At 48.0% G+C, this 10,674-nt stretch overlaps 1 protein-coding gene across 2 annotated transcripts in view; it reads left to right on the plus strand.

The window, feature by feature from the left end:
• GMPR (guanosine monophosphate reductase) overlaps positions 1-8,934 on the plus strand; it is a 60,388-nt gene extending 51,454 nt beyond the window's left edge. Inside the window, exons 8-10 of one of the 2 annotated variants that reach the window (XR_008200153.1) lie at positions 2,254-2,413; positions 7,307-7,374; positions 8,450-8,587. Coding sequence is in view for 1 of the 2 variants with exons in the window: in XM_052648909.1 (XP_052504869.1) it covers positions 2,254-2,413; positions 8,450-8,630 (341 nt within the window). In the remaining variant the exon portion in view is untranslated. Of the gene's footprint in view, positions 1-2,253; positions 2,414-7,306; positions 7,375-8,449 lie in introns of both variants that reach the window. The other variant, XM_052648909.1, reaches the window with a different exon arrangement.
• The last annotated feature ends 1,740 nt before the right edge of the window (positions 8,935-10,674 follow it).

Genomic DNA, 10,674 nt, shown 5'->3' on the forward strand with positions numbered 1-10,674 from the left:
TCAAACTTCAGCCAGGGGGTGTTTGGAGCCTAACCTAGGGTTAATATCCCCAGGGAGGGACTGAGAGCCAAGCCGCAGTTTCACATACCAGATGCTGAGGAGCCTGTTTCCCACTAGGGGGCAGCAGCTTCCGGCTGTGGTCTGGTGGGGCTGGACCACGGGCTGGCTGGCCAGGGGTTTTCTTGGGAAGGCACTGGGCCATGCAGCATCTCTGCAGGCTGTGCCCCGTGCCCGCCACTGAACCTTTGCCAACTGCGGTCCGCAGCTGTGAGGTGTACCAGCCAGAGGCAGCCCCTCCTTCCTTTCCTGATAACAGGACCGGGTTTGCTGCTGGTTTATTTTTTTCTTGTTCGCTGGAGGGAACTTTTCTGCCTTGGGCACCCCTCAGAGATGCTGCGGGCCCCTCCTCTCACCTGTAAGAGGTGACATCCCCTCTTGTCCTTCTTTACTGCTGTTTCAGTTCAGCCCGTCGTAAATCATCTTAGGTTCATGTTTTAAATTATTTTTTCTAAATATTTAGATAATTCTAAATTATCTAAAATGAGTTCATTTTTAAAATTATTTTTCGAATGCTGCTCATGACAATGCAGGGGGCTGTTCTTAGCAGCTAGGTTTTGTAGCAACCCTGGAGAACGGAGGCCCCCAGAGGCGAGTGACAAGCTAAGGGTCCCGGACTCGGGGGCGGAGTCGGGATTCCGGCTCCACTGGTCTGTTCACTCACCTCTTATAATAAGGATCAGCAGCCAAGGACATTTCTCCTGTGGGGTTTTCAGCTGGATGTACTGAACACTGAAGGGTGTTCTGTCTCGGGCTCCCCTCTAACAGTGCACACGGGCACCCTGTGCAGAGTGGTCTCTGCACTCGGGCACTGAAGGCTTGCCCCCACCCCCATTCCAGGAAGTGTAGCCATGCCTTCGGACGGAGAGGAACCACTTTAGGGAAAAATGCTGGTTGGGAAAGGACACAAGAGCGTTCAGAAAGGGAAGTGATTGGGAGCCACTTCAAAGCACTGCTTCCTGAGTTGTGGTCATCAGGAGTCCTGACCGGACACCAGTTGTCCCTGCCCCCTTATCATCGTGGCAGGGGGACGGAGGAGCTGGCATTTGTGTTGGGGACCCTGCAGGGAAGTCGTCAAAGCTTGCTGCCAAGTCGAGAGGCCCTATGTCTTGCTTGCCAGGCCCAGGGTCCAGCCTTGCAGAGCCGGCCTTCTGTGATGCTGGACGGAAGGGCCTGGGACACCTGAGGCACACGTCAAAGTCCTCTTACAAATATTTAAGCGACCAGCTGGAAGTGGTCAAGGCCAGTTTTTAGGGGAGTCTGTGCTTGCTCCTTCTGGTCCTTCATCCTGACTGTGTAACACTTCTGTACCCTGATATCCCCTGATTCTGAATGTAAACCCTCAGTAGGATGGTCAGGATGGCGAACGGTGACTGTTTCTATTTCTTCCGTGTATGCCTTCTACTTTCCTGACAGCTAGTTGTGCCACCTCTGCCATGTGCTGTGATAAACACTGAGGACAGAGCAGTGAGCCAGCCCGGGTCCTACCACTCCTGGTTCGGATCCAACATAACCTCCAAAGGCCGCTGCAACACCCCAGTGTCCTCTGTACCTGTCCTGGAAGTTTCATGTAATTTGGTGGTTTATATGCATTGTTGTTTACACTGGAAGTCAAATGTTTATCACAACAGAGGTGTGAGTCGAGTTTTACAGGATATATCTATAGGCAGATGTGTGTATATGTTTGATGTACACAGACAGACACATGTGTACACACAAATGCTCCTCCATGCCCAAGCTCTAGGGCAGGAAGTTCTGTCTGTTCTGAGGTCCCTTCCCATCTATACAGAATGTGAGAGTGCTGAGACCTTTTGGTAGACCAGATGCCCAAGGGGGACATGGCAGAGGACGTATCGTATTAAGTATGAGATTGGACAGCACACTGAGATGCTGCTCACTTCTAAAGTTTCTCTGATTTTAAGAGAGTTAGACCTGTGGAAGATGGTCATAGGAAGTCAACAATAACCACTAAGGACTGCCAAGTGTACCAGTCACCAAGCTTCAGTAGGCTCTGTTGCTCAGACTGTCTGGTGCTCGTCTGTTCCTAACTTTTTTCCCCTGAGTAAGGAAGTCGAGCTTTTTCTCACTATAGCCAGGAGAGACAGGGGGGGTTGGTAGTCCTTGCATCTTTCTGGAGCTGATTTTTCCCTGACTCGTTTCTCTGCTGCTGCTTTTTGTCCCCACTTTGGGGTACAGGGGCTGGAGCAGATTTTGTCATGCTGGGAGGAATGTTTTCAGGCCATACTGAGTGTGCCGGAGAGGTGATCGAGAGGAATGGACAGAAGCTCAAGCTCTTCTATGGGATGAGCTCAGAGACGGCGATGAAGAAACACTCGGGAGGGGTTGCGGAGTATAGGTATGTGGGGGTTCGATGGGGAGTGGGCACAGCGCCATAACTGGTGAGGTTACATTCCCTTGCTTCTTACAGAAATGGGATGGAAATAGGTCTCAAAGAGCACAAGTTGGTTTATATTATGGTGGCTTCCCTTGTAGCTCAGCTGATAGAGAGTCCGCCTGCAATGCAGGAGACCCTGGTTTGATTCCTGGGTTGGGATAATCCCCTGTAGAAGGGATAGGCTACCCACACCAGGATTCTTGGGCTTCCCTGGTGGCTCAGCTGGTAAAGAATCCACCTGCAGTGAGGGAGACCTGGGGGATGGAAGTAGGTCTCAAGAATATGAGTCTGTTTATATTATGGTACCACGGGAAAGGCCTGGGAAACATTTTTAAAATTAAGAGATTTAATTAAATAACTGTATGGCTTACACTTTTTTAATTGAAGTATAGTTGATTGACAGCATTGTTAGTTTCAGGTGTATGGCAAAGTGATTCAGTTGTACATACGCATACTTTTTTTTTCAGATTCTTTTTCCTTATAGGTTACTGCAAAATACTGAATAGAGTTCCCTGTGCTATACAGTAGGTCCTTGTTGGTTACCTACTGTAAACATAGCAGTGTGTACATATCAGTGCCAGACTCTGAGTCTGTCCCCCATCTTCCTTCCCGGTAACCGTAAGTTTATTCGTAAATTCATTCGTATCATTCTTTTTAGCTTGTGCATAGAAGCCCTAGCATATGATATTTGTCTTTCTCTGACTTCTTAGTGTGTCCATCCATGTTGCTGAAGTGGCATTATTTCATTTTTAATGGCTGAGTAATATTCCATCGTGTACATGTTATATGTACCATGTATTCTTTATCCATTTATCTGTCGATGGACATTTAGGATGCTTCCATGTCCTGTCTATTGTAAACAGAGCTGCAGTGAACGCTGGGGTACATGCATCCTTTAGAACCATGTTTTTCCCCAGGTATATGTCCAGGAGTGGGTCTGGATCATACGGTAGCTCCGTTTTTACTCTCCTAAGGAGTCTCCATACTGTTTCTGTAGCGGGTGTACCAGTTTGCGTTCCCACCAACAGTGTAGGAGGGTTCTCTTTTCTCCACACCCTTTCTAGCATTTACTCTTTGTAGACTTTTTGATCATGGCCATTATGACTGGTGTGAGGTGATCTCTAAGATTGAGCCACATGAGCTACTTGTAAATTTTGGAGAGTAATCCCTTGCTAGTTGCCATCATTTGCAAATATTTTCTTCCATTCTGTGGGTTGTCTTTTCATTTTGATTATGGTTTCCTTTGCTGTGCAGAAACTTTTTGAGTTTAATTAGGTCCCATTTATTTTTATTTCTATTACTCTAGGAGATGGATCAAAAGATATTGTGATTTATGTCAAAGAGTTTTACCTATGTTTTCCTCTGAGTTTCCTAGTATCAGGTCTTACATTTAGGTCTTAAATCCATTTTGAGTTTCTTTTTGTGTATGATGTTAAACAATGTTCTTTTTTCCCCACAATTTTCCCAGCCCCATTTATTGCAGAGGCTGTCTTTTCTCCATTGTGTAGTCTCGCCTCCTTTGTCATAGATTAATTGACCAGAGGTGTGTGGATTTATTTCTGAGCTTGCTGTCCTGCTCCATTTACCTACATTTGTTTTTGTGCCAGTACCATATTGTTTAGATAACTGTAGCTTTGTATATAGTATAGTCGGAAGTCGGGGGGCCTGATTCCTCCAGCTTCATTTTTCTCCTCAAGATCACTTTGGCTATTTGGGGTCTTTTGTATCTCCATAGAAATTGTAAGAATTTTTTGTTGTTGTTCTGTGAAAAATGCCATTGCTAATTTGATAAGAGATTGCATTGGGTAGTATAATCATTTTGACAATATTGATTCCTCCAATCCAAGAACGTGGTTTCTTTCCATCTATTTATATCATCTTTGATTAGAAAACCCATCCTGGCCTCTTTCAAAACAGCCATAATTTTTATCCCAACTAGCATTGGCAGTGTTTGGGGTCGAGTTGGAAATGGAATTAGGGGTATGTGTGAGTAGTATGACTTTTGTTCAGCCAGCCCTGGAGGGGAACCCACTAGGCTTCCAAGGGGCTAGGCCAGAACATCCCAGCCTTGTCCTGAGAGAGCCCCTGTGGAGCCTGGTGTGAGTCAGGCTGAAGGGTCTCCCACTGCATGTGAGATGGCATGGGTGAGACCCCCTCACGGAGGTCAGACCTTTTGGGAAGAATGCCCTGGGTCACCTGCAGCAGCTCCCACAGGACTCGCCCCTGCCTGCAGGCTGAGACAGTTGACACAGGCAGCTTTTGTAGGCATTTAATCACATCAGTCTGCGGAAGGGATGCTCACGTCTGCTTATCTGTTCCACTTCCGTTTTAATTGTTTGTACGTGTGTTTAAAGAACGTTGTGGCAGAGTTTGCTCACCACCTCGCCCTCCTCCATAGAGTCTGCCATTGCTTCTCATCAGAGTTGGCAGTGATGACAGGCTGCACCATGTGGACGGGCTCCTGAATCCTTAGAAGAATGGGAATTCAGGCCCCTTTCCATGGGCCGATACCCTCAATTTCCTATCACGTATTCCACACCCAAAAGCTTATCATGAGGATGTGGGATTTGGAGGCATTATGTAAGGTCTGAGCCAAGCTCAAGGTACACAGTTCAGTCACTGAGATATTTCAGGTGGGCAGGCTGGTGGGAGGGGTGGGGTCCCCCACCAGAGCTCTGTTCCTCGGGTACTGGTAGTCTAACTTCACTCCTCTTTCTCTGCAGTCTTTCTCTTTTGGGGGCATTCTCAATAAGAAAAATATGTTGTAGTTATGGGGACAGCGGGGTGGGAACAAGGAGCTGGGGGCTACATTCGTACCTTCATCCTGGAAGCTGCAGACAGTTTAGGACAAGAGGGACACCCCGTCCCACACAGCCTCCAAAGGACTCTTTCTCCTGTGTGATGACTAGTGGAGGAGGCCGGACAGTGTCGGGGGAGAGAGAGAAAGGGGTTTACTGCCTCCCCTTCGACCTGAACCTCTGCCAAGCAGCTTAATGCTTTACCAGTACCACTGTTCAAGGGCCTGTGCCTTCTTCCATGTGCTGGACTGGGAGAGGAACCATTGTGATTGCGTGGCAGCCAGATGCTGTGCCTGGAGGACTTTTTTTCCCCTCTAGCCACTGCATCTGTTTTGGGTTTCTAAGAAAAGCAGGTAGGGAAGGCCAGACCAGGCTAGAGCACAAACAGAAACCAAGGAGCTGAACAAAAAACCATCTTCTGTGATTCCAGCAGGGTTTAGACAAAACAGAAAATAGAAGATTCGGGAATACCAAGACTCAGTTCCGGAAGTGGATTCAATCAAATCTTAGACACGGAAGGAAAGTGCTGCTGGAGTGAGAAGCGTAATCCAGAGGCAGCGCGAGCCCTCTAGGCTGCATCCGTGTTCCGTCTCTGCACCCCCCTGACCCGCACCCTGCCCCCCCATCATCTGATCTCCTCCGAAGACTGGTTCTCCTAGTTTGACATTGTATTTAATTAAGGCAGAGTTATTTATGCTTTGCTAGTTCCTTCCCAGTCATGACCCATTTAGTTCTCACACTGTCCTTGGGAGACACATCCAAGCCCTTCATTTTACAGATGAGAAGACTTGGGCGTCAATGATAAATGACTTGCAAAAGGTACCATCGCCACTTAGAGAAGAAGTGATGCTGAGGATCTGGAGGGTGTCTGTAAGCCTGGGGAGGCCATGGAAATGTTTATTGAAAAATGAAGTGGTTATCATTTCTGGCACACATGCACATGTTGGTCTGTGGTCAGAGAATACAGCAATGCCAGTCATCTTGGGTGTGACCAGTGACCGGCTTCATGAACTTGGTGCTGTAAACTAGCCACTAGGCCAGCCCTTGGTCTGGCCAATGGTTTGTGTTTTTGTTTTTTTTTTCCTTAATTTTTATTGGACTATAGTTGTTTGTGTACCATGTTGTGTTTCTGCTTTACAGCAAAGTAAATCAGCCATATGTATACCCATATCCCCTTTATTTAGATTTCCCTCCCACTTTATTTCTGCTTTGTAGATAAGTTCCTTTCTACCATTTTTCTAGATTCCACATATACGTGTTATTGCATATTTGTTTTTCTCTGACTTGACTTCACTCTGTATGACTGTCTCTAGGTCTATCCATGTTTTTGCATGTGGTACAATTTCATTCCTTTTTGTGGCTGAGTAACATTCCATTCTGTATATGTACCACGTCGGTAGCCATTCCTCTGTTGATGGACATTTAGGTTGCTTCCATGTCTGGGCTATTGTCAACAGTGCTGCAGTAATTAAGCACTGAGGTGCCTGTATCTTTTTTGAATTAAGGGTTTTCTCTGGTATATGCCCAGGAGTGGGATTGCTGGGTCATAGGGTAGCTCTATTTTTAGTTTTTTAAGGAACCTCCATACTGTTCTCCTTTACCCAAGGAAAGGTCTTTGCTTCAGGTAGGTTTATTCCAAGGTATTTTTATTTTTTGTTGCAATGGTAAAATGGTATTGTTTCCTTAATTTCTCTTTCTGATCTTTCATTGTTAGTGTATAGGAATGCAAGAGATTTCTCTGCATTAATTTTGTATCTTGCAGCTTTACCAAATTCATTGATTAGCACCAGTAGCTTTCTGGTGGCCTCTTTAGGATTTTCTGTGTATAGTATCATCATCTGCAAACAATTTTACTTCTTTTCCAGTTTGGATACCTTTTATTTCTTCTCTGATTGCAGAGGCTAGGACTTCAAAAACTAGGTTGAATAACAAGTGGCGAGAATGGACATCCTTGTCTTGTTCTGGTCAATGGTTTAAACTGCTAGATCTTACCTGAGGGTAGTCTTGCATGTGTAGATTTCAATGCACAAGAGTTAATACCCTTTTGAAATTCTAGGTAATGACTTTTTGATCAAGAGATGCTGTTTTTTCATGTGAAGAGACCAGCTAAAGTTCCGGTATTTGGTAAATTGTTAGAATTTCCAGATTTCCTGACCCTTGGATGGGGGGTAGAGTTTTGTGTGGACTGGAGATTCCCTTCTTGCAATGCCCCTTCTAACGCAAGTCTAGATGGTATCTTCAAAACCTGCAGTAAGGGGGTGTGACACGGAATCTGGCAGTGTTGCTTGGTGGCCTTAGGAAGAGTGGGACAAGGACTCAGCCGGACAGTCAGATGTGGTTTAACGTTTGTGCCATGAGCCAGACCTGGATTTCTAAGTGTCACTCAGAAAACATGAAGGATGCTTACCAAAGCCTTGGGTGCTGAGGAGGTCCTTAGTTCTGCTCTGGGTCCACCTTGCAGAGGCCCCGCAGCACATCTAGGCGTGGTGATTTGTGCAGACGCAGGGAAGTAAGCTGAGGGGTGCCCAAGAGAGGCCGTGTGAGTGGAGTCACTTACCTTACTTGTGGAGGTCTCCATGTAACCTCACAGTGCCCGTCCATTTTCCCTGTCCCTTCTTCCTCTCTCAATTGTCTCCTGTGAAGATGCTCTGTCTGATGCCGATTGGAGGGCTGGCAGGGGTACGGGGGAAGGGGACACTCTGGGCTTGTTCTGTTATTGGTTAGGGCGGGCCAGCAGGAGAGGCCGTGGTGGGAGGTGGCCGGGAGGTCTGTTCCCCTAACCCCATTGGTGTTCGGGACTCTGGGTCAGCTGGAGGCCCGTGTACAGATTAGCAGAGGATGGAAAGGGGGGGCTGGTTTCTGATGGAAGGTGTGGCGTACCTGCAGGAGATAGTGGGGTGCGGGCCGGGTCTGCAACTCTTCCAGGAGTTGCTGATGGAGACTGTGTTCCTGGCACTCTGGGCAGTCAGCAGCCAGGTTGTGCGTCTTGGGTGGGAGGAGTGCGTTCACCTGAGATGCTGGCCTGACCCACGTGGCGTGTGCAGCGAGGCCGAGGTCCTCCCAGGGTGGGTTGGATCAGAGGGTGGCATGCAGCCGCCCAAGTGCCTTGGGGTGGGTTCAAGTGCCAAAGCTGGGGATCCCGGCTGGGTAGTTCAGGGAAAAGAACCAGACTGAAAGAAACACCTCCTTTTTCTTCCAGGGCCCCTGAGGGCAAGACTGTGGAAGTGCCTTACAAAGGTGACGTCGAGAACACTATTCTGGATATTCTTGGGGGACTGAGGTCTACCTGCACCTACGTGGGGGCCGCCAAACTCAAAGAGCTCAGCAGGAGGGCGACGTTCATCCGAGTGACCCAGCAATACAACACCGTGTTCAGCTAACCCTGCGGACGAGGCCACCTCCGGCTGGCGGAGGCATCCACACACGCCTGCTTTTCCATCTCCCTCCTCATGTTAGGGCAGAGGTTCCAGCAGGTCCTGGGGTGTGGGGGGGGCCCCCCTCCTCCTCCCATCACCTGGAGGCTGCAGGGCTCCCCTAGGTCTAGGGGCCCAGAAGTCAGGCACTCAGTGGCTCAGCGGTTGGAGCTTACCTACCCAAAATGTGTAACCTCATTGGTAAAACTAAAACTCATGCCTTTTTTTTTTTTTAAGAAAATGGTTTCACTTTAATATAATGTTACAAAGACTTGCTTGCGTGCTGGAGTTCGCATTTACAGGACCACGTTGTTGGGGGGCTGGGGGTTTTCTGCTTCCTTCCCACGATTGGCTCTTGGTGGTCAAGGTACCAGGGTGGGCAGGGTGGGGGGAGGGGGCTGCAGCCAGGGGAACCAGCCCCCGCTCCATCCAGATCACAGGTGCTGCAGAAGAATGAGAGCAATCATCACCCGGACAGCTGAACTTGGTTTCCTCTCAGTGTCCCCAAGGTGCGGGGACGCACTGACGCCACGTCTCTTACCCATGCCTTTGGGGAAAAGGGCCTCTGTCACTGTGCTCACACTGCTTCTAGTCTTGTCCTGGGTTTTCGTTCGGTTCGTTTTCCTCCATCTCTCTCCCCCTCAGTTCCAGGCTTTCCTCTCTCTTAGAGAACATTATTTTAAGGAAGTTCCAGGGGATCTTTCCAGTGCAAGGTTATCCACTAAAAAGTTTTGGCAGGTAGAGTCCCAGTGAAAAGCAGCTAAAGCCTTGACATTGGTTTAGCATCAGAGCTAGCATCCCCTCGTCACAGCAATGAATACTCTCCAGGAGGGACCGTGGGCATGGCTAAGGGTCCATGCATTCATTGGTGACATTTGTACTTTCTTGGAGAAAAGACTCATGGCCTTGGTGGGAGTCCCACCCCAGTGCCCGGTGACACTTGTCTAAACGGTGAACCCGCATGCATTAATGATGACCGGCCACTTCTTTTGAAGCATTACTTGAGTATTAGGACTGGGAAGTGTATGCAGCCCAGGATGTTTTGCTTCATTTCCTTTTAAATGAGGCTAAAGAAGCAGATACAGGAGTTAATTCTTCTTTGGAGAGACAAGTGACGGCCCTAGAGGAGAGAGGAGCCACTCCTTCCTGCTGCGTGAGAGCGAATTAACAGCCTGACGTTCCTGGTGACTGACACTGTACGAGGAATCCGAACAAACCACCACACTCCAGGGACTTACAGGCCTGAGTTTATAGTCTTTGTTGTCCATGCGGTTGCTCAGTTGTGTCCAACTCTTTGTGACCCCATGGACTATAGCACGTCAGGCTTCCCTGGCTTTCACTATGTCCCAGAGTTTGTTCAGATTCATGTCCGTTGAGTTGGTGATGCCATCCAACTATTTCATCCTCTGTCACCCCCTTCTCCTGTCCTCAATCTTTCCCAGCATCAGGGTCTTTCCCAATGAGTCAGCTCTTCGCGTAAGGTGGCCCAAGTATTGGAAAACTTCAGCTTCAGCATCAGTCCTTGCAATGAATACTCAGGGTGGTTTTCCTTTAGGATTGACCAGTTTGAGCTCCTTGCTGTCCAAGGGACTCTCAGGAGTCTTCTCCAGCATCATGATTCAAAGGCATCAATTCTTCAGCGCTCAGCCTTCTTCGTGGTCCAGTCTTACAGTCTTAGAAGAATACGTTAAAAAATTCAGCAACTTGAGCTCTGTGGTAATACTTTTTCCTCCTAAATCCACCCAGAGTAATTCTTGTAGGAACACAAATGCCCACACACCTGAGGGTTTGAAGGGTACTGAACCTCTGGCAGGATGTGCATTGCTGCTGGAGGTACTCCACCTTTTCTGTCTGGCTGTCTGAGGTGTGAACCCCTGTAACCTGAGCTAGATGTATGTCCCACTCGAGCCCTTGAGTTCATTAGTTTTAAGAGATCCTTCATGGCAAAAGAAGGGAAAGAAGTGGAGGAGAAGTCTTAAAGCTCTTAAAAAGGGACTGCCAGTAAGTAGTC

This window comes from Budorcas taxicolor, chromosome 11, assembly GCF_023091745.1.
Source record: "Budorcas taxicolor isolate Tak-1 chromosome 11, Takin1.1, whole genome shotgun sequence".
NCBI classification, from domain to species: Eukaryota; Metazoa; Chordata; class Mammalia; order Artiodactyla; family Bovidae; genus Budorcas; species Budorcas taxicolor.